Below are 23,904 nucleotides of genomic sequence, written 5' to 3'. Positions count from 1 at the left end.
TTTTAGAAAGCTATTAAAAATCTCGTTAAATAAGATCAGATTACATACGTGTCGTAATTGACGCGGTCCATGTCAGCCAATCGTGAAGAGTACTGTTGCTGTAGTACAGCCAATACTCGTATCTCGTCCCAGGCAGGCCGTCCCTGAACTTTATGACATCACCGATGTCGGTGGCGGCTATGGTGGTATTTGGCGGTGGAGAGCCGACGGGTGGGCTGTAATCCAAACGGTACCAGGAACCACCCTGGCTCAGATTGCCCGGTATCTCGATCGCGAGATCAGCCGAGTACGTGACCTGAGGGGAAACATACATAAACCGTCGTTAATTCGCACGTTTGTATCATCATTCGCATAATTAATAACTTCGTGGCAATATAACATTTCCATTTACAATATGTTTAATATATGGAAAAGAGAGAAATTAATGTAATATTTGTCATTACTATATTATCAAAATTTGTTAATATTAAGAATATTAAACAGAAAAATGTTCGTTAAGAGAACTGCTAATTTTATTTCCTGAAAATTGTTTTGCTGATTCTTATTATTAATTTGGATACAACAAATTAGTTCTTATTCTGCCACTAAAGTAATAACAAAATACATTTGCTGGTGATAGAACATGCTCTTTCACACATTGAATAAAATATCTATAACGGTATTGCGGCCAATTTCTTTTCTTTTACGTATATGTGGGTCATTAATTCATAATTTGACATAAACACATGCGTACATGTAAGTTAATTATATAGAACAAGGCTCGGTTACGTTTGAATAGAATTAGATTATGCAGTGTCTTTATGCAACCTGGTTCTATGAGAACATGCGTACATCTAACTGTTTTGAACTCATCTCGATGCCTGTATGCTTTTACGGCTTCGCCACGCAATGTCGTAACCGTGATCCGTGGGTCGAGTTCGTGTTAGTAAGGATCCGTTATAAATCAGCGATGTAGCTTGAATTTCAAGGTTCTGGCATCCTTACAGATAATCAAGAAACTGAATAAGGATTATTTATATATTGTGTCATCGATTCCTCTTCTATTTTTATTCCCATCGATGTAAAGATAACACCTACGACAGCAAGAAACTCGTGCGCTCTCACGTAGCAAACGGTTATTCGATTCGATACGTTTGATTCTTGCACGATATCGTGATTCCCACAGTGTGAAACGACTCTAAGTTTATGGACGGCTTTTAACGAGGCCCACGACCTCCGTTCAGCGCTTCGCTTTCTCCATCGCGAAATATTGGCCATTAACTTGCGAATGCACGTTTGTCCAGCCCCCTTGTACAAAACGTTTTTGCTCATTTTTCCAGCCGCGTGTTTATGGCAACACAAGCGTTTAGTCACTAAATTGTTTCTCACATAAAAATTTTTCAAAGTCTTTCGGGCTAATGGCGTTCGTCAACAAAACATGTTACTTTGTTAAGTTTATGATACAACAATATGCGCACAAAACCCTTTGTAAATCGAAGAAAAATTAATTTATTCGCATTGATCCCAAGAATATCTCCAGTTAGGTATAAAAGATTGAAGTGATGATTGTGGGAAATAACGCAAACGTTGTATGTTGATTTTAAATGTATGTACTCGTGGCTACTCGTAGCTATGAATTCTTATGATTCTTACGGACAGACAGCATGTGTGCACGACATATACACTGGGAAGCAATGCGTTCCCAGACGTGGGAAAGATTGCATACCGCAAAACCTGTAACGCTGCTGCTGACACGTAATAGAGAGCTCACTGCAGCTGATGTTTAATATACTAGGTCATCTAATGTATTCTCGACGGAAAAATTTTATTTGTAAGAAAAAAAAACCGCAAGTTAAAATTCCTAAGACATAATTTCTTTTATTAAATATTAAATCTTTAGATATACATATCGAATATAAAAAAAAACCGATATAATGAGAAAAAATCGTAGTAGCCAAATGTCTCTTAAAATTGTCAGAGGGATAATGCGAATCATCAATACCTATTTAGGATAATCGACAGGGAGATTAAGTATAAGAAAGATAAATTATTAGGCTTCTCAATAAGTCTTAATATAATTTGACATTTATAATTTACAGTAAAGTGAACTATTCTATAGATAAAAACTCTAAAGCAACATTGATTAGCTTTGTCTATTATTAACACTACGTTGAATCTTTCAACGTCTATTCGGGTTTAAAGTGACGAAGTCGTTTTTCCTACAACCGCTCGCGACAATGAGGTGCATATTGATCCCTTCTCCGTCTCTTTCTATCGCAACATCTCTTTTCCCACCTTCCCTTCATTTCTCTCAATCGTACCCCCCACAGGCAGTTTATCCCTTGTGCTTGACGTTGTACGGATGACGACAAAAACTCCTAATTGTACAAAGAAGGCACGAATAGCACGCCGACCTGGCAGAGATAATCGGGAAATACGTGGCTGAGGCACGCGAGAATTTCGTTTGCCCCATGCCTCGAAGGGAATAAATTCACTTCGCGGCTGAAGGTATTTGCCGCGCGATGATTAAATGCGGCATGTCGACATTGTAGTAAATTACGCGGTGCATTTTACATAGAGTGATAAAAAAAACGTAGTAATCGGAGATTTAGCGACCTGTCGTGACCAAAAGTGATGTTTGAACGTTTTGTGGAAATACGTTTTATAAAGAGAATCATCATTGTCGTTTAAAAGTCACTTAAAACGTACTTATTTCAATCCTTTCAAAATGTGTAATGAACGAATATCTGTTTGCGTATCTACGTCATTTGAGAAAGAAAGAAGATAATTTGCAAATTATATAACTACGATTAAATTACTGTCATTTGATATGTAATACTGCAATATGAAATATATCCAACGTGACTTACTAATCTAAACATCGGCTTGTCATGGGAGCCTCAAATAACGTTAGATAAATCGATGCAGCTGCATTTATGCGTTCTTAACTAAATCTTTGTGAGTAGCAAAAAACTGCATTTCAGTATTCACATCGTAAATGTCATTCCAAAAATACTTTGACATTTCATTGATCTGCATAGCCCCGTTTCAGAATAGATTCACCGCGTTTTATAGAAACGTTTAGGCTATAGTGTGTATCTATATCATGTATGTCGCTTTAAAAATACCTCGACATACATTTATTTCAGCATATAGTCGCGCTACGTTCAGTTTTAAAGCAATTAAAAGATTTTTTTCTCTATTACATTTTACTGGAATATTTGATCCAAGTAATGACGACGGTTCGTCACTTCCAGTTGAGATTTTGAAAGTAGAAAGTAGCATCCAGCGGCTGTCCGTGAAGTATAGGTAGCTCTCGATCGCATGTTTGAGGTCTAGCGCGCCCGCGTCACTTCCGGTTGACTGTTGTCACGCGCCTAGCGTATTTGCGACCTTGCGTTTTCGTTCACGTTCAATGTAGTACATGGAAGTAGGTGGAAGAGGTGGAAGTCACATATCCGCGTGACATCCCATCAGCGTCGTGTCTGTGACACTTTGTAACTGATATGCGCCGTTCATCATTTTGCTTTGTTTACCTTGGCATCGCATATTAGAGTACTAAATAAGCTTCACTTCCTTTTTCGTTAGCGGATATCGAGCGGATCGTGTGTTCAACAAAGTTGGTGGCATATTAGGTTCACATATGATAAGAACTGTGTGTGCTTCAAAAAAAAGGTTGGAAATTTTAATTTAAAAAATTTTTCTTTGTTATAATATTTGAATAATTAGAAGAGCAGTTTCCTTTTTTTAATATTAAAATATTTTAGAAATATTATATACGTGTGTGTGTGATACTGTGATGTAATTTTTGAATCAGTTGTTCAAGAGATCATACAAGTTAATATCGATTTGAATAAAATAAGTATAGCAAGCATGATGAATCGTGATTACTCGCCATCCGGTGCATTATGTCGACATCGGAATTAACTGACTGCATCCTCTATTCATATTCGTATCGTTCGATATCACGTATTATCTTTGTCGGTATCGTCATTTCCTCTTCTGTTGAAAAGTTTCTATTAGCAAGAATTATTTGTGAAGCTACTAAAGAAGTACGCAGGCTACTGTATTCGAGAGGAATAGTAATACAGAAACGAAAGACTCTCAGGTCTACGTCCTCGACTCCGCTTTGTCTCGTCCCAAGAGTAAGTCGAGATGAATTCTCGTTGGAAATCCTATTTTACATATTAGCTACGAGCGGCAGGCTGGTCAATATAGCGGGACAGGAATCCGATATTCCCTTTGTCTCAGTCACGCCGCACCCGAGCTAGGACGGCATCAAAGGTACAAATGTGTGGGACGCATTCTGGTTCATGAACGGGCTCCGAATCCGTAAATAAGTGAGAACGTGATCGTGCATAGAATACCAGAAACAAACGGACAAACCGAGTCTCGGAAAAAAATTCCAGGCATAAATGTAGGCAAACAGCGTTGGAATGAATAAAATGTTCCGAGGCTGTCGTCCTTACAGTGGTTTTAAAAACGAGGCTGCCCCATGGACCACAAAAGCGACTGCAGCCACTTTCATATATACATATATATACATATATTTATTTATATTTATAAATTTCGTATATAAAATGCATTTTCTCGTTTGCTAATTTTACGAAACGTATAAATATAAGACGTGCACTATCACGTTGTCCGTCTGTGTTCTTGTTACGAGCGCACTCAGGAAAACATCCAGTGTATCGTAAATCCGGTGATCGTTTTATTCGCACAAAGAGAATAAAGAAAGGCGCTCGTTTCGAATGTACACACAGAAGATTCTAAGTAGCTCGCGTGTTTCGCCATTTTTACCCCTTGCAAAACCTGTTGCACGACCTTGTTCGATTCGTGAACGGTGGCCTTCCCTTTCTTCCCTTTTAATCGCCACTCAGTGTCCTCATGTCTATTTTTAAACAATTATACATATATATATATTTTTTTAATGCCGTTGGACGGAGCCAGGCTAATAATTATTTTCCTTATCTGTCTCGCGATGATATTTATGTCACAAAAACGTGGTGCGAATATATCCAATACGTCGGGCTGGAAAAAGTTACAGTAAAAGCTATTTATAACGTTTATTATTCGAAACATTGTGATGGCGCAAGCCACGCTTTATGATAATTAATAGTCCGTGATTAATTAAACGGGAGTACTTTAATTTACTAATGGCCGTACAACAAAATAATAACGGTAAGATAAATCGGTGGTAATAATGAAATGCATGTTGCTCTTAGATAATCGCTACGTTAACGTCACGCACGTCTTGCGTGACACTCTCTCCACCGTTATTGACCGTTATCAAAATGAATTTATACATTAATTCCAAACGTACCTGAGATTTATATTTACATATACATGGATCATAAGATTTGAAACAATTTCAAAAAATTTAAGAAGTTATTGGAAACGTACTTCGGAAATTAAACGTTCAAATTCGAACGAGAACAATAATCGAATTTTATTTCTCGACTTTCAATTTTTAAAGATTCGATAATATAAATAAGTCCCATGTCAAGGAAAATTTAAATGAAAATAACGTCTGTTGTAAATATAACTTTCTCTTTATAATAATTCGTCTAGACTTATTTTATTAATTTAGTCGAATATTCACAGGCAAATTGTTTGAGTATATATTTTACGATGTTCGAAAAGTTCGTATAATTTAAAACCCGAACAAAAAAAAATCTGCATTATTCAAATTACTCGACTGGTCGAAAAATTTCCTGCGCTGATATATTCCGTCGGGTGTGACACAGCATTTTAGGACGTGCCGCGGATATATTCTATTGTGCTCGCTTTGCCAGTAAATTGCTCACGAATGCGCGTATTGTACTATACATACATTTACATTTGATCGATCACAAATCGACCCACATTCCCGCGTATCGTCCGTGAACAAGCGCAGTGTTTCTTGCGCTAACACGCAAACAAGTAAAGTAAATTTACAGCCGGACGTTGCATTAACGCTTCGATCCGGCTGTTTCTCTCTCTCTCTCTCTCTCTCTCTCTCTTTGCTGATTATGTAACTTTTTTACAGTATGTAACGCGCATCGCGTGATCATCCTGTTACATTGTCCGCGTCATTGACGAAGCGTGGCAGTGAAGCGGCCGTTTGGGATACGCAGCAGGAAGAAAAAATGGTCGGTAATGACCGTAATGCAATTATCGCGTAATTGGGAACGGAATCATTACGATAATTTCCCTCTGACGCTGACGTGCTGTCCGAGGTCCGCTTGCCAACAAATCGGAAATGTGACGGGACTGTTAAGCAGAAATCTCGTCTCGGCCGTAATACGCGCAGCGTTAAAATCTCTCGCTCGCCAGTCATCGCATTTCCGCAATGTCAATGAGATAGCGAATCGGTGGCGAGCCCGATGTCTCTTATCTTCGTCAGAATAGTTTCATATTTTTAATCGCGCGCATTTCCAATTGCTGAATATTTTCATTGCAAACTTGAAATTCTAATTTCCAATGCGCGAAACGATTAGTCGGTAACCATGCGATTGTACACAGAGGCGAAAAGTCCTTATCAACCACGCGTGTTCGTAACGACATTCCGCGCGGCGATAACATTGCTTGCGTTTAGCTATCGCGCGGTAATCCGTTTTCAGTATTACTTCTTTTCGCACACATGTGACAACGGAAATACTGCGCCTTTATAACACGGTAAAAGTATTAGGCCGTTACGTTGAAAATATTCAGTTGGTCCTGATAAACGCAGCGGAAGTGTGCTTCTGGAAAACAACGGCGAAATAATATTGTTAATAATGAGCGGTGTGTCACGTACGTGCTCAAAACAAACGACGTGTCTTACGATAATGTGCTCGACCGATTTCTTCCCCCCAAAGAAACGATAAATGCGGGGCGTGCCATATCAAGCGCAATATAATGCCTCATTAACTGCTCGGTGGATCGCTTTGACATCTTTTTGTAGGGGCAACTAAAAGATGAGACCGCTGGATAAGTTTTCTGTGTTAAAAAAAAAATTAAAAGATATTCGCTGTCAACGTACTAGAGCCCGTCACTAGTGTACTATATACATTTAGTTTGTTTATTAAATATTTTCTTCCTTTCAAAACAAAAGTAGCAAAAAGCACATGTTAATAGTTATATATATGTATAATGCGGCAATGTTTCTGCACTTTAGAACAATTAAATTTAAAATTGTTTGTTAGATGGAAACTGCTAGAAGTATGTTTGCAATTAAATTATAGATTGAAAATGAGCGACGATGCATCAGTCGAGTGGTATGCTAATCGCATTGTACATACTCTTACACGTACACAAATGTTATGCCTACGCATCATTATTACGTGAAAGGCATTTTTTTTCTTCAGTTTTTAACGACGGCAATGTAAAGTAAAGAATAAGTAAAGAAATCTTACTACAATCATTAATAGCTAGCGACTGCAGAAATGTTTTCACGTAATAGCTGGCATTGTTAGAATTTCATTTCACTAAAGGAATTTACTACCTCCAGCTTTATCAGCAAGTACCCGATAGTTTCGGTGAGAAACATCAACTACAACCATCGTTTCTCACGGAATAAAAAAAAGTAATTTACGCGAAGTGACAATTTTATCTGCCGAAAAGAAAAACAACGCTGTTCGTCGGATTCATCAGTTGTATAACGAATAAATCGCTGCTTTATCTGTAAATCAGCCTCTGGCGAAGGCTCATCTTGAGCCGCTTAGTTATTCATAGATCCTCTCGGTTATTGCTAGAAAAGAAAAAAAAAAGATGATAGCATCAAAGATGCGTCTGGCAATAACATGACATTTGCATAAATTCCATCTTCGTCTCGATCCGATATTTTTCGTAGTAACAATCCGACGCGCACCTGAGGCTGCGTATTCAGTACACTGTAGGATAAACCTAGATAAGATCCGCGTGCACCCAACAATCACTTCCTGTTTACCAAATGCCCGCGGCTCCTCGGCGCGGTGATTCGACTCTCCGCGCGGCCACGGCGAATGGCGAATCGCTGTGAAAAAGCATTTACCTGCGCGTGAGGTGATTGATGATTGCATAACCCATGATACAGACGTTGTAGGTGATTGTTAGGTCGCTCGCTTGGATGCTTCTACCTACCGAAAGTTCTAGAGAGTGCAATATCTCACACAACGATAGTACCCCTATTGGATTTATTTGCGCTTGCATGATCGAAGCGACTTGCGAAACAAAACTAGGAATATAGCATTGTTCGCTTTTTTTCGAAGAATTTGTCGAATTCAGTATGATCCAAAAACTTTTTATAAAATTAACAATTTTATAAAAATACTTTTTGTCACATTATGCGCAGTTCTGGCTACAAAAGGCCAGAATAATACATATTTATTCTCCGTTTCAAGAATAGTCATTGCAATAGCCAATGTAAAGTAAGAAGTTTAAACAAAGATCAAATAGTAAAAATATTTGAAGGGTGTTGTAAAAAGTCTGAAAGACATTCTAATTTTTTTTTCTTTTAATATAAAACTTCTGATATGATAATATAATATGAAATTAATATTGTTATATGGCGAAGAGCGTCCTTCCACGGCGTCAATCTGATGAGACAGGACTTCAGATGCGTTTAATTGGCAAAGGAGTACACTTTGCTGTAACTTGGATGTTGCAAACTCATTTGGACATAAAATGCGTGCTTGTGCCTCAGCTATTCGTGACGCATTTATGTACCATGCAACTTTTGACTTTGCGTAATTAAGGCTTGCGTCATCGTTCGTGTGATCATACTACTCTTGGGACGAGCGAGCAAGTTAAAGTTTGGCGTTTAACATTTCAGTGAAACATTACTAGTCATAGTAAAGTTGTACGCTCGCATGAAACAAGAAGATAATTAATTCATCTTTAATTAATTGTTTGTTATGTAAAATAATTTAAGATTGTCCAAGATTATGTCATTATTAATATGTAATAGGAATTATTATTGATCGAGATTACTAAACAAACTAAAATAACAATTGTATCTGTTATCACTAACGAGCATTTGCGATTAACTACAATTTGAACTATTATTTAGAAATAATTATCGCCGATCTTCTAGTGAATTATTTGCGTTTTGAATATGAATTAAAAGTAATTAACACATCCGGGGATTTGATGATTTGCATGATAAATTAACGCTTCTAGAATACACGATTCGTATCGCGATTTCCATTTTTATTATATATATATATATATATATATGTATATCCGGCTGTTCATTTGGAATAAATGTGTCTGCGGATCTACAAGGCTGAACTGTGATCATTAACTAAAACTATGAAAAATTAGCTACTTTGTATTTCGAAAAGGATAGAGTTTTTAGTCGATAAGAACGCAAGTTCGATGAATAATTCAATAATTTAATAATAAATGAAAACATTACACGTTTTATTACATGTAACTCTAACTTTACTGATGAACAAATTTATCTTTAATGTGAATATTTACACTCTGAAGAGATTTATGCAACAGTTGATGGATTTGTTAATTGCACTTGTAAGTACAAGTGCATGTGATTTAAGGGGTAACACCACTGTAGAATTTTTAAAAAATCGGGTTTTTTTGCTTAAATGATACTTTAAGGTCTTAGAAATAAGGTACAAAAGATCTAAAAGCGAAGAAAGATCCCTAAGTGTTTTTGGAAGTTTGAAGCATCGTACTTTTCAGTAAGATTTGAAGCGTTTGTGAAGGAATTCTTCTGAAAATAATAAGAGAATTAGCTACCTACAGTGAATTTTCTTTAAAATCGGCCAAGAGGGATCAGGAAAAGGCAAACATCAATAAGAAAGGCCAATTGTATGGTGCAGACATTGCAGATTAGAGGTAAATGACAAATTTCTATCTCTGTTACATAAAACTTTAAACGCGTTTTTCTCGAAATGACTTTTTTTAAGCTTCCTGCACTCATAACTTCCATAAATCTTGACCAATTTACTTGAAATTTTAACTGTAGCTTCTAAAATACATTTGTCAGCGAAGTACGTACGGATTTTACGTTTCATTGTAAACTTTTTTTTATAAACAATTTTCTGCAAAATTTTTTGCAAAAAATAAATATTTTTCTTCAAACTTGTATCATTTTTACAAAAAAATATTATTTTTTAATTTTCATACGTACTTCGTTAGCTAATGACATAAAGAATTAAAAAAAAATTAGTTTTTTGTTCTAGAGCAAAAATTGTAGCAGATTTTGGTGCGGCAGACACCTTTCGAAACGAGTAGTCATCGTTGCCAAGCTTTGTCACCGCCATTTTGTAATAAAAAAATGCAAAAAATTTTTGTTTTAATACTTCAAAGTATATAGAATAAGGTACTTAAAACGGATTTTACGTTACCGTTTTCGTTTTCCCGTAAAAAATGATCAAAAATAGGCTTTTTTGGAGGCTCTACAGTGGTGTTAATTTATCTATGTATTTTTTGCTGCGTGTTTTACCTGTAATTATAATAAGCGAAATTGGGATTTAGAAACAACTCAATGTGTGCCGAATATAAAACCACTTTAATCTGCTCTAATTACAATTAAACTTGCGCAAACTTCTTACGTCCGCAAATAAATTTCTGCAACGTGTATGTTTTACGTGTTTTCGGTGTTTCCGTCAAAATACTAAAATCAGGTTACATTTCACAATGTTACAGCATTAACGCATATCAAAATATAATTTGAGAAAAAGCGTTCTTTTCAACCATCACGTAAACATGTATTTACATGGAGAAAAGGAATTTCGTTATCTCAACGAAAAATCGTTTCTACCACTGCATATCCGACGTGAAAGCGGCACAGATCGTTACCATTACTAATTATTTGATATTACAACAGAATTCTCGTTACAAAAAAAAAAAGAAAAGAATTTTGCTAAAATGTTCAAATGCTTCTACGGAAACTTAATTTGCTACTAAAGTAAACTTATTTGCAATTGAATTATAAATAATAAAAATTGTCTTCACTAAATATGTTGTTGTCACAGCAAAATGAATGATTTGCAGATAATAAGAATTAAGGTACAATGGCAAAATAATTTTGTAAATTTAGTAGAACTAACTATCTTAATGCATTAAAATTTTCCAATAAGTGCTTTTGCTGTACAATAATTGGCAAAATTGATTAATAACGACGTGAAATATGCTACGCCGGCTTTCTTTTCATGTGTAACCAATACAATTTTGCTCACGTTCTACGGAGTGCTTATCGATACAGTTATGCAACCGTTACTTTCCTGTGCATTGTGAAAATTCAATGCAAGTGCAACCAATAAGAGATCCACGTAGAATTAACTCCTTATCGCATCATCTTTGCAATTTTATCTTTGCAACAAGGTAAACTTGAGGATTTCTTGTGCAAATCGCAGTTGCTAGACGTTGACGTATAGAGAATGATTCAAGATGAATCAGCATAGGATAAAGCAGGATGTAACTCGTTTTAATTAAGACGCGATTTAAAAAAAAAAACTTAGCCATGAACGCGCTGCGATCCTTGAGTGCGAAAAAGATGCCACCGACAGCGGAATGACGTCAAACGCACTGTTTCTTTTTTCAAAAGCGCGATGTGCAATTTAACCAAATGCATTCGTACAAATGCGTACATACATACAATAATGAGAAAGAACGGGGAGAGAAAGCGGGAGTGAAACTGCAAGTGTGTTCACGCGGATGCGACCAGGAGGCAAAGGGATGAGTCGGGATGCGACAAAAAAGCGAAGCGTTGCCTCTCTTCTTTTATGTCCACCGACGTCAGAGAACCACGCGCGTGGTGCACCATCACACGTACTTTTGTTCTCTTATTCCGGCTCTTTTATTACACGCGAGAAAACGGATGAGCAAGCGGATTAAAGCGCGTGAGTAAAATTGAGAATATTTATTTGCACTGAAAAGCTTCAGAGGTGTATCGAAACGATTGTTAAGAATAGACATATTGATTTATCCAGCGCGCGATAATAGCAGAAGTGCAGTAAATTATTTAATCACGTAAATAATTATGTGTAAAAGGAAATATCGCGCGGAAAATTTGAAACATGACGTGTGGAATTAAGCGGCAAATTTATATTGATAATTGTGCATTTGAAAATTATTTCTGCAATCATCGTATGCGATTTCGTGACAGCATAATATATGAGTGTTTAATAATATCCTTCTTTGAAATACAGAGAAAATTAATGTGACAGTTGTCATGTAATAAAGAATACATTTGATAGATTATATAGAATGATAATTTAAAAGAGTCTCGCGATACAATATTAACTTCAATATTCAGAAAAATATCGAAAGGTCTACTTACGTAAACAATTACTGAGAATTCTAAAAAGAATATGCGATGGCAAGTGTAATGGAAGAAATCTTCTTTTAATATTACTATTTCAAATATTTTATATTATGATAAATAATATGTAGAATATATAAGTAAAACATATTTTTCATTTCTCAAGATTTATAACAAAGATGAAACATTACATGGAACATAAATTCTGGAGAAAATAATAAAACTATTTAAAGCTCTTATTTAACAATTAATGTACGTGTAATATGTTAATATCAAATATTTACTTTCTGATTATACACTTTGTGTTTAATTATATTAAATTGGAAGCTTTCAGCTTTTAACTCAATTACGAAGAAAGTTAGAGAAAGTGAGTTCTGCTTCCCTTCTATAACACTTTGGTTTCATCAATCCATTATTCATAACGACTATAATATTTTTATATTATCGCATGTAATCCGACTATGAACTTGTGCGTATTATACAGAGTCATGTATATTTCTGTAATCCTGTTTTTGCTTGTGGATTGCTTCGACTTCAGTTTTTGCAAGCCACTCACGACAGCTAGACGCGATCGAAGGCCTCGGATATGGCTCAGACGAGTGAACGGTGATTTATTTCTCCCGTCTGCTCTATTTTTGTCACATGTGCAGCCGTATCTTCCCGAGCTAGTTTAAGATATAGTCGCATCCGGATGAACCGAAGCCGTTTGACACTCAGCAGAGCACCACGTGCGGCTTGTCCTTGCCTTTGCAAGACGCCGTTTCCGGTAGGCTACAAGCGTAACGAAATAAAAAAAAATATTAAGCCTACTGTCTTCTTGGTCTATTTCGAAATACGTCTTAAATTTTAATTGATTAAATTATTATTCTTAGTATGTCGGATATTCACAGTAATCACTGTCTATAGATTTTCATCTTTATTTAGTAATAATTAGATATGCTATATTATTAATTACATTGTCTCAGTTATTCAATAATCTAATAATTATCTATGAACCATTAAGCGATTAGTAAAATAAGTATTTCAAATAACACTGTTTTTATTCCGCGTATAATTGCATGTAATTGTCTATGGTTGAGATATATAAGAGAGTTTCGCAGAACGTACGTACTTTTCTTGTAATATTTAAATAAGGCAATATTTCAATCGCTCTTTTCAGTAAAAAACAAAAAAAAAAAAAGAGAAAAGAATATCCGATAAATGCATATTTATTCAAACTTTGAAGTAAAACTCCGATAAAGCTGAGCTCCCTCATATGCCGATGAGAACTTTAATCGTAGGGAAGCTATCGGAGACGATTTTTGTTCACTCTGTAGACTGACCAACGATGTGCTCGCATGTCAAAGTAACTTATCGCATGTGTAGCGTAACGTGCCCGACTTAAAAATGACGACGCCAGCTATTTGCGAGGCATTCGGTGAACAGGGTCTCCGTGGTAAGAGTTTAATATAGCGCGGTCATGAGCCTCGAATTCTGGGCCAATAATGCCATGATTTCATCGCACCCACACTCTTCTCTTAAAAATACGAGAAAAAGGGAAAAATTGAATACAAACAGCGATCAAAACATATAAATTATTATTATTTGAAGTAAGACATACTATTATTATTATTATTATTATTATTATTATTTATATATTAATATTTTTATCAATTTCTAATTTATAGATTACGCATTTTATGTGTATTTGTACATAGCAGTTATAAAATAATTCAATAAAACATAAAAAATTATAAAGTCGTCTTTTTACTTTTATTTTGCAAAAAAGGATCTATTAAAAAACGATGCGTATATCCAGCGGAAATTCGTTGTGATTTTACTTAGCAGTTTAAAAAATTTTAACTCTTTCAGCGGAAGAGCAAATGTAAATTTTACGAATAACGAGCGAACGTGATGATGCAAAATAAACAAGCATCCGGTATACTTGACGTGTTGTAAAAACAATATAGAGCACTATGCAGAGCGAGCAAATTTACGAATAAAAAATTGAGCACGTGTGGAACCGGAAGTGGAAGAAAAATCTGTAATCTAAAATCTAAAATTTACCAAAAACTACTGAATAAATAACGAATGAATTTGATTCAATATTATTTTGCGTATTTTAAACTTGAATTATATTATGCTAATTAAATATCTAATTTAATTCATAATGAGATTTTTAACTAATTAATACTTTATCACAAAAAAAGTATCAATAATCAATAATTTCTTAATTCTTTAAATCACTTAAGCACAATTTCTTATATTTTTGCGAAATCGCATTTCAAAACAGAGTATTGCTTAATCGATTCGCTACTTATTTAATGATTCATTCAATTAATTATCAGTTATGAAATGTGGATTTCAATTAACGAGTTATTTAAAGTAGCAAGTATTTCCTTCGTAAAATGTATATCTTTATATATGTAATATCGATGCCTATCATATGTTGCAAGCATATCTTTTACATATTACATCATTTCTTTCTCATGGGTACTTATTATTCTGTGACTCATTTTGTGATTAAATAAAACAACACTTTTTGATATTAATGACTTGTATACTTTTTAATATAATTAAAGATGTAAATAAAAGTTTTATACTTTTTATTCTTTATTCTATCAGAAATGATTTACGTCCAACTAAATAGTTCTGCATCAGAGTGCCTATATTGTTTTTCCAATAATGATATCCGTGAAACAGATTTACCACGTCAAGTTTAATGACAAGCAATGATCAATTTTGACTTTTTAAGACAGTAAAGAATGTACCATGGCAATGAAATTGACAAAATTGATTTGATGTGTGTAGAACAGTACCGTATAACGATGGTTAAATGGGCGTTGGCTTCCTTTCGAACACAGAACATTCAACAGCTTATTTTGCCCATTATGAGCTTCATTAGGTATAAAGCGACGTACTTTCGCCAAACGAACTTTCCTTTAGTCAATAAACCGTAACCCGTCTAATTCCCCTTCTCCGCATTGAACCAAACACTGTACGTAATCCTGGAACAATCTCGGCATCTATTTTCTAAAATATAATTAACATTATGAATATAACCTTGAGAAAGTGTTTCACTAAACTGATTACTATATTAGTAACTGATAATATTTCTTAAGTTATCTGATGAAATATCATTAGTTACTGATATAGTAATCAATTTATCGAAACACTTCATCAGTTCTTTTTTCCAAGGGCAATCTAAAAAAAGTACTTATTACATATTATTTATATTTAATATGCAATATGTTATAATATTTATAAATAACACGTAATAAGTATTTAATGGCAACACTTTTTAATACGTGATATAAAAAATTTTTAATATAAAGTTATAAAAATAAAAATCTCTTTATATAGACAAATATTGCATGGTGATCATTACGTAAACGCATTACCTCGTGTAATTTTGCAAAATGACATTCTCATAACGTATATCGCTCCGTCTGATTGTTGTACAACGGAATCATTAGCTCTTGGAAAAGTCAGTAAAAACTCATTTACGTAATTCCTGCACTCCGTAGTGCGTTAAATATTTAAATTACCCGGAAAAATATATTCCTCTTCTCCTCTCTCGCAGAGGGAGGAAAATCTCGTAATCCGCCGTCTAACCATCGGCAAACAATTCCGACAACTAATCATTCTGATTATCTACGGCAGACACTTAAGCCTCTTTAATCTGCTACTACTGGTGTCCGACTGAATATATCGTGCTTGCGCAAGGGCGAATAAAATATTGAAATTTGTTGCGTTTGAGTTGAAGAGATTAATTTAACGCTAGAGAGAAAATAAATTATTATTATTACGTCCGGAAATTTCTTATTAAAAAGCATATATGTAGACACAGATATATAGTCTAATGACACTAATACGATTGGATATTCGCCATACTGACAGGAGTAGACATTCGACATTCGAAGGCAATGTATTCGTGGTTGAGAAAGCCAGGCGAAGTTTCGCAATGTCAAGATACGATTCGATCGAGCAAAGAAGACTGGATGTCGGTCGCGTTCCCCTTCACCAATCGGTTGACCAGAACTCAAACTCTGACTTTAATCTGTCGCGGGAGTACATACTCCTTCAACTGAAATTAATATTCTTCGCCTATATATGTATTTCCGAGTACATATCCAGATCTGTAATTTTTTCTTTTGATAGAAATTTCATTGAACAGATGAATCTTGCGATTTGATGCGGATTGGTCTTGTTCAAACATACATTTAATCATTTCTATCAAAGTACGTCAAATATATTTACAAATTTTATATTATTCACATAAACTAATCAAGGAGTAAGAAATTTAAACATAAATGTTTAATTTTTGCGGACTTTTATACATATAGTTGTTTACTCAGCATGTTAAGCTTGTGTCATTAGCGTATCGGCCTCATAAATTTAAATTTGCAAGTTTATGCAATACGCTTCTATACGTCATCGCCTATAGATTGTCTCAAGTACGCGCGTTTCAACGTAAAAGGACATTCTCCGGAGTGGAATGTCCTAGATCAAGATTATTTAGCCGCTCTATATGCCCCAGAGATAGTAGGAATAGAAGTTCAGTGGAATAATGCAAGGACAACAAATCTCCGTCATTTTCATACCAAGAGAAAGAAGAATCAAAGCGAAATACATATGCAAAATGAATTAGTGCATGGATAAATGATGGAAAGTAATAATATAACTCTTGAGTACCACTCTGACAAATTGTAAGAAGTCCAAGTAATACTAGAACCATAATTATTAGCCTTTCTTCTCTGATAAATTTTAAATTTATAATCTTCTAATTATGAATAGGAAAATTTAAGATAATGGAAGCTTGAATTAAAGATAAATAATAATATATCTTTCGAGAGTATATTAGAAAAAAAAATAAACATTGCCTTTTTAAAACTAGTATCATTTTCCAAATTATAACTTAACATGTACGCATGTTTTACTAATGCGCGTCCTTCGCGCTAATACCCACGTTTTTAGCATAAAGCAATACTCTGTCGACATGTCCTAGATCCATGTGGTCATTGGCACTCACCTCGGCCAGAAGAATCAGCAGCAGCAGAAGGATGCTACTGAATTTGGATACCGGTTGCAGAGAGAAGATTTTATGGTCCATCATCCTTGATGAATACAAAATTCACTAATGTTGAAATCTTCTTGTTGCAATCTCTCTTGATCCAGCCCTCACCCAGACACCTCACTGACACCTCACGGAATGACACCCACGAAGACACCTTCGGCGTCCAGTTAAGTAACGAAGGAATGCGCGAGGAATGTGCGTGTCACATCGATCGATCGACGACACTGGGACTTATCTCTTTGAGTCTCCGTGCACCGTGCGTGCGGTATCACAAGAAATCGCGTGTCCCACTCCGGGCACCTCGCGGTAACACCTGTTTGGTTGTCGAACAGCTACGCCGGTGTCGAAGGTAGTGACGACGACGCTGACGGAGGAGCCGAGGGATCGCGATGGCAGGAACGTTGGCTGCTGCCATATCAGTCGGCGAACTGTGTGTCGCCGAGCCTTCTGCTTGGACTGAAGCTATATGTTATCGCGAATCCAAAACAGCAGGAAATGATTAAGGCTCGATTAATGCGCGGCTCTTGCACGTCGCTGCTCTTAGTTCTTGAGTTCCCTCCCACTCGGGTCTGGTGCATCCGCTGCGTCAGGTGCACCAGGAGTTATGTAAATTTTCCCAGAATAAAAAACATTTCATAGATCGTTTCTAGGTATCTTGGCGCTCGTTACCCGCTAAACTCTGCTTCGACAAATCGCAAAATCTTCGTATCGGATTGAAATAGTTTGATCCTTCTAAATGTGTTTCGCACATTCAGTTGTGCTCTTTAAATGTATCTAGAAGTGGAATGCTCCTTGTATCAATTTTGACTATTGCACAACGTTTTCTTTGTATAAAATTACTTAAAAAAAAACTTAGCTGCTACAGACATCTAATATAATTTTCATTTATATTTTTCGTTTTTACTATGACTGCTTTTTACAATTTGACGTCTATCTAACGTTGAAAATGTATGTCAATGACCGCTACATACATAAGTGACTATGCTAATAAAGAAAGTATAATAGGTGTGCCTCTACTTTATCTCTCGTGCGTATCGTGTCTTTTTGTTCTGCCTTTCTTCATGTTGCTCTTAAATAGAATACCGGTTCTTTCGCTCATCAGGCACCTTTGTTTTCTTCGACGTTATTCTTGAAGTATATGACGTAAAGAAATCACATAACATTAGCGTAGCAGTGAACCGAAGAAGATTATAAAATTACTTCGCTTTCTCGCAAAGAAAGCATATTGTTCTATTTTTACTTCTATTTTATAATACTCTTTCTTAAATACGTTTTTCTCATCGCATCTGTCTATTGAACAAAAAATGCGATATCATTTCTGTACTGGATTAGTCTCCTCCCTTCGTTACTTCACGATTTGAGTGCTCTAAAGTGTGGAACGGAATAACGAACTAGGGGTAGCACCCTTCGGCGCGGTCAACGTGACAACAATGAGGTAACGAAGCAAGCTTCACGAAACATTGAAAATAGCTGAGAAATTGCTCGGTGATCGGAAACGGTGATTTTGTCCAGGGTGTGTGCGATTGATTTTTTTTTCTTGCATTTATTCACTACAATGTACCTTGTTTTCGTTTTATTGTTAACAGTTAATTATGTCGTTGGACTACGAAATCTTTATTTGTCGAAATTTTAAAAATCTTAATTATTCTGATTTTTTGTATGTATCACGTTCATAAATATGTTAAGCCAATGGATTTCTTCTATCTTGTCTCCGCTTCATCCGATGTCGCTGATGAAATGCAAGTTCAACTTCACAACGAAACACGATACGAGAACTTTGTGGAATATGAGTTATGGCTGGATTATCAGTGGATTAAATCGTCTGTGATTTCATGCGTCCACTTCCTTCCGTTACTCTATTCACGTGCACGATATCGCGCATGAGAAAAACTACCGCGTGAAACGTCACAATTAACGATATATGAAACTATCCTTGAATCATCCGTCGAGACAAAAATCATGAGAAATCAAGAGATTTAGAGTAGTTAAGAATACAAACGCTCCGTCTTGGTTAACAAAGGAGCACACACCTGAGCATTACTCCGAAGCCATTGTCTTTGCCGCTCCCTAGACCCTCATTAAGCCACCGAGGAAAGAGTTACACGCTTGTCGTTATAAAAATGAACGAAGCCTGGATTTCAAAATAAACACTGTAAAACAACACTTTCTAGTTAAAAGCACAAGAGAGTATTCCTTATCCGAGATCACCGTCCCAAAGTGTCAATAAAAAACCGGGCCACTGACCGCGCTGCTTCACCCGCCCCAATCACGATTCCTCAACGAGAAAGAGAACAACATCCCTCAAACGCGCGATCTCGTTCATCGGCGGAGTCGCCGATCCAGCTGGACATCCATCTGCCGCCTCTGTCATCCTGCGATCCCAATGAACAACTGGGAAACGTCTCGAGAGATCCGCCAACGCGCCGGTCGTCGCGTGTCAACGTGCCGTGCTCCGAAAACGGACGGAGGTGCGACGGCGAGGAAGGGCCGGAAAATGTGGACAGCAAACGAAGCGTTCAGCGTGCTCTCGTACGGCTGTAGGTGCGCACGGTCGACTGGCGCGCTTTCATGACGCCTCACCCGGTGCGGGCCGACCACCAGGGCCAACGGGACCTCAGTTGCTCTCTCAACACTCTACTCGTGGCTACGACCGAGGCAGCGCCAGGCTAAGCCGCTCTTCGGCTTCGCCCCTCACTCCTGCCACCCCGTCGAGCAACCTGGCTGTCTTTCCATTCCGATTCTGGCTCTCTCTCCTACCTACCTGCTCCGTCTCCCTCACTCTTTCGACTTGGCCTGCTCCGGCTGGTTATCCAACGCAGCCGCCATCACTACTGCATCCGCTGCCTCGACTCCCACCAACTGTCGGTCTGCTTTTCCCTTCTGGTCGTCGCTCCCTCTCACTTGCTCTTGTTGTATACATTGTATAAATGTACCTGGTGTATGTTATGTACGGACGAGAATGATTTAGCTGTGTGCGAGGAAGCCCAGTAGCGTAGCTAGAAGATGAGAACACGAGTTGCGAGCGAAATAATGAATAAAGCTCGTGAATGTGTTCTTTTCTATTTCCGTAGTGCAATCTTGATATGAATAATCCAAGCGTTTACTATGGATGTATCTAATTCCATTTTCTACAGTTGAAATAATTTGCTGGCAACTATTTGTTCTTTTCCAGTATATTCTCTGTTCTTGCTACTAAAAATGTTATTTATAATAAAATATTTATTAGAATGTAGGACATAGCAAAGGAATATTAAAATAAATAGATAATGCTGTGTTTTTAAGAAACTTTTTAAAAATGCGGGAAGAAATATGTTTCTTTAGAGAGCAGAATATACGTTGTTCAATGTTGCTATTTCGCAATAATAATTACCAAATTGTTCTAGTAACATTTATTTTTCTTAATTATTATTAATTTTTTTTATCTCTCTGGCTATTTCTTCAATATCCTTTTTTTATTGATCGGGTTATTCATAGATCAAAATCTTATTAGAATCTATTTAAATTATGTGTGTGTGCATCATTTAAATTAGAATCTATTTAAATTGTATTATTTAAAATATCAATATAAAAAGGATATATTAGAAAAATATTTTTAATTAAAATAAAATTGAACATACTTTCGTGTATTTTTTTATATATCTTTAATTACAAAATTAAATTATTCTATATATTAATCTATAAGAACTACGTAACTATATAACTATATAACGATATTTTTGGAAAGAAATTAGACATGATTTTATAAGAAATTTATTTATCAAATATTTGATATTTGCTTGGTAGATATGGTAAATATACAGCAATCGATAGGTTTCATTTCTCAATCGCAAAACGCATTGCACATGTCAACGTCAAACGATAGATGGAAAGGCTCCCATAGACCGTGTCAATTCCACGCGATGGCATTTAAATGGATGCGCGACGCCTCCGCAGATCTGGAAAATCCCGAACGGCACCTGTGATTTCACAACCATGTTGACATCACGGGTCTTCTTTCATATATCTTCTTTTTCCCCGGGTAACATTATTCCCTGCCCTTTCCTGGCGCGCAAGTAAGGTGTGACTAACACATTCGTATCCTCGTGCAGACGCGTCACGTATACTTATTTTACGTGCGCACACGTTCAAAATGACGAATACATATACATCTCCTGTTTCTTCCTTCTCGACCGTCATCTCTTGCTACAGCCTCCTTTAACCCTCACCACACATCGTTGTTTCCCCGGCCTTTGCCCTCCGTAGCGTTGTTCCTGAACCGACAGCCGCCACCTGATACGTGCGCGCGTGCGCGCGCACACGTGCGTACATGTGCATATACGCATACACATAGTAAACACAAATCTCCATTAACGTACTATCTTTATTCACAGAAGTTGTTGCTCTCCCTGCAAGTGTCTTTGTAAGCTTTGAAGCTCAGAAACGTGGTTAGTGTAATTAGTACCCTGTTATAGATAATAATAGCTTTAAAATTTATAATTACGCGCTTTTAGTATTTACTTCGAGAAGCCAACAGGAGATGGAAAAATCAATAACGTGACAACAACTCAAATACTTGATTTATTCCAAAAGTTTTGTTGTACCCTACATCAAAAGTATGGCTGTTACAAATACTGAAAAGGCATTTCTAGCTTTTAATATTACGTTTTCTTAAAAACAATTTAACACAATACTTAATAGTAACTTGATGAATAACAAAATCATAAGTCAGTCAACTGTCACTTAGTTAAAGCATGTAGAAAATACGTTTACGTCATTGAAGTCACGTTACTTTCACTTGATATATCTTGTGACACAAAAGTGAGATAAATGTAAATAAATTTGGAAGAAAAGACACGCAGTAAATTTGCCTTTTCTTTCTGTGTAATTTATAAAAAAATTTTTAAATTTGTAAAAAAGATTGTATTAACTGTTACACTATTTAGCTACATAAATTATACATATTTACGAATTATTGTTACATAAATATAACAAGTACTTTTTGTATTAAACGTACTTTTTGAAAACTGAAGATCATTTTTTGAAACTGTACGTAAACGAAATCTACATTACAAATGTGAAGAAGCATAAAATGCGACACGTGTAGGAATCTATTTTACATTTTGTTGTGAGATTCTGATAAATATTACTAGTTATATATAGTGACATCTATTATCATATTAGCGAGCATCATCACATCCTACTATGATAATCGGTTGAAGAACGCAAAAGATAAAAAAAAGAATATCTATAATTTTGTTTGTTTATAGTAAGATTCCTTCCTAGTAATAATAAAATTTAAAACTAATGTGTCATAAATTTTTGTTTTATATTTTACCTTTAACGCTTCTTCTTTAACAGCCGACGGTAAGAGACATTCGTATCTTTATGATCCAGAATAAATACGACGATCAATGAAGCGATTTCGTCATTTTTATCAATGACAGAGTCAGCTATATACATTCGACTTCCCACAACATTAGATAAATATTTATACCTGCGGCAATATGGTGAGGGTAAACTGACGTCACCAGTAGGTTGAGGTACTTCATGTCATCTTACATCTTTTCTTGTCATGATGTCATCGTCAATAGTTGGCCCGCAAACCTTTTAAGAATAAGCAGCTATTCCTCACCCACAACTCACCAGCCACAAGAAAAATGATCCGTATCAAATATATCAATTCTTTTTTTTATTTTCTCCATTTTACATTTGACGCACTAGTATAAATAAAAAAACAGTAAAAAAATTACTAATTATTATATGAGTATAATAATCAAATAAAATATGTTATTGCATAATATTATCAACAATATTTATCGAAATAATTTTATATTATAAAATTATAATTTTTAAATATATTAGTATTTTTTAAATAAAAATATATAATAATAAATAAAAATTATAAATATTTAAACAGACTTTTATAACTTAAATGTGATATAGAGGTTGTAAATATATTACATTAATTTATAAGATACATAGAATATTTTTTTTAAAGTACGTATAATATTATATTGACAAAAGTGATTATAAATCAATTTATATTTGTTTACTTATATAACTTGATATGTCATTAAAGCATTCTCTAATCTTTGTCATTACCATAAATAATGATTCCTACATTAATAATAGTTACAAGGTTGCAATAACGTAAACGAAAAGGAAAAAAGTAATATATGCGAGAATTTAAATTCAAAAAATCTAAATATTTAATTAAAAATAAATGTGAATGTAAATAAATGATTGTTCAAGTTATATTTAATTAATATCTATATAGAAAGAGAATTACAAAATTACGAAAAATATTTAAATTAATTTTATAATTAATTTAAATTAATTAAACAAAAATATCACTATTGCAATATTATTAAGCAACGTAATAATAATCTTAAAATGATATTTTGTAGACATAACCTGACCTATTAATCTTATTAATTACATAATGCGTCCTCAAATGTAGTATGCAAACTCTTCAAGTACCTGAGTTGGACAACTTGTAAGTTTTTGACGAAAGTTTTAATCAAACGCATCTGCAGTGTAAGTTCGCAAAAATTAAATAAATTTTAATTGTACTGTTATCTAATTGTACATGTTTTAAATCCAGATAAACTTATAGAAACTTTTATTGAAATAAAAAATCATTACTGGTCTGATCGTAAAT

At 35.3% G+C, this 23,904-nt stretch overlaps 1 protein-coding gene across 4 annotated transcripts in view; it reads right to left on the bottom strand.

Annotated features, from left to right (window-relative positions):
- LOC105192841 (tyrosine-protein phosphatase 10D) overlaps positions 1–20,087 on the bottom strand; it is a 35,115-nt gene extending 15,028 nt beyond the window's left edge. For 2 of the 4 annotated variants that reach the window (XM_026134258.2, XM_011157094.3), the window contains exons 1-2: positions 17,220–20,086; positions 49–295 (exon numbers count right to left, since the gene is read on the bottom strand). In XM_026134258.2, coding sequence (XP_025990043.1) covers positions 49–295; positions 17,220–17,303 — 331 coding nt within the window. In that variant the 5' untranslated portion in view covers positions 17,304–20,086. Of the gene's footprint in view, positions 1–48; positions 296–17,219 lie in introns of all 4 variants that reach the window. The other 2 variants (XM_026134257.2, XM_011157095.3) reach the window with 2 other exon arrangements.
- Between the last annotated feature and the right edge of the window lie 3,817 nt (positions 20,088–23,904).

The sequence above is a fragment of the Solenopsis invicta genome, chromosome 8, assembly GCF_016802725.1.
Source record: "Solenopsis invicta isolate M01_SB chromosome 8, UNIL_Sinv_3.0, whole genome shotgun sequence".
Taxonomy (NCBI): Eukaryota; Metazoa; Arthropoda; class Insecta; order Hymenoptera; family Formicidae; genus Solenopsis; species Solenopsis invicta.
This window is presented reverse-complemented; position numbering and strand designations above follow the sequence as displayed.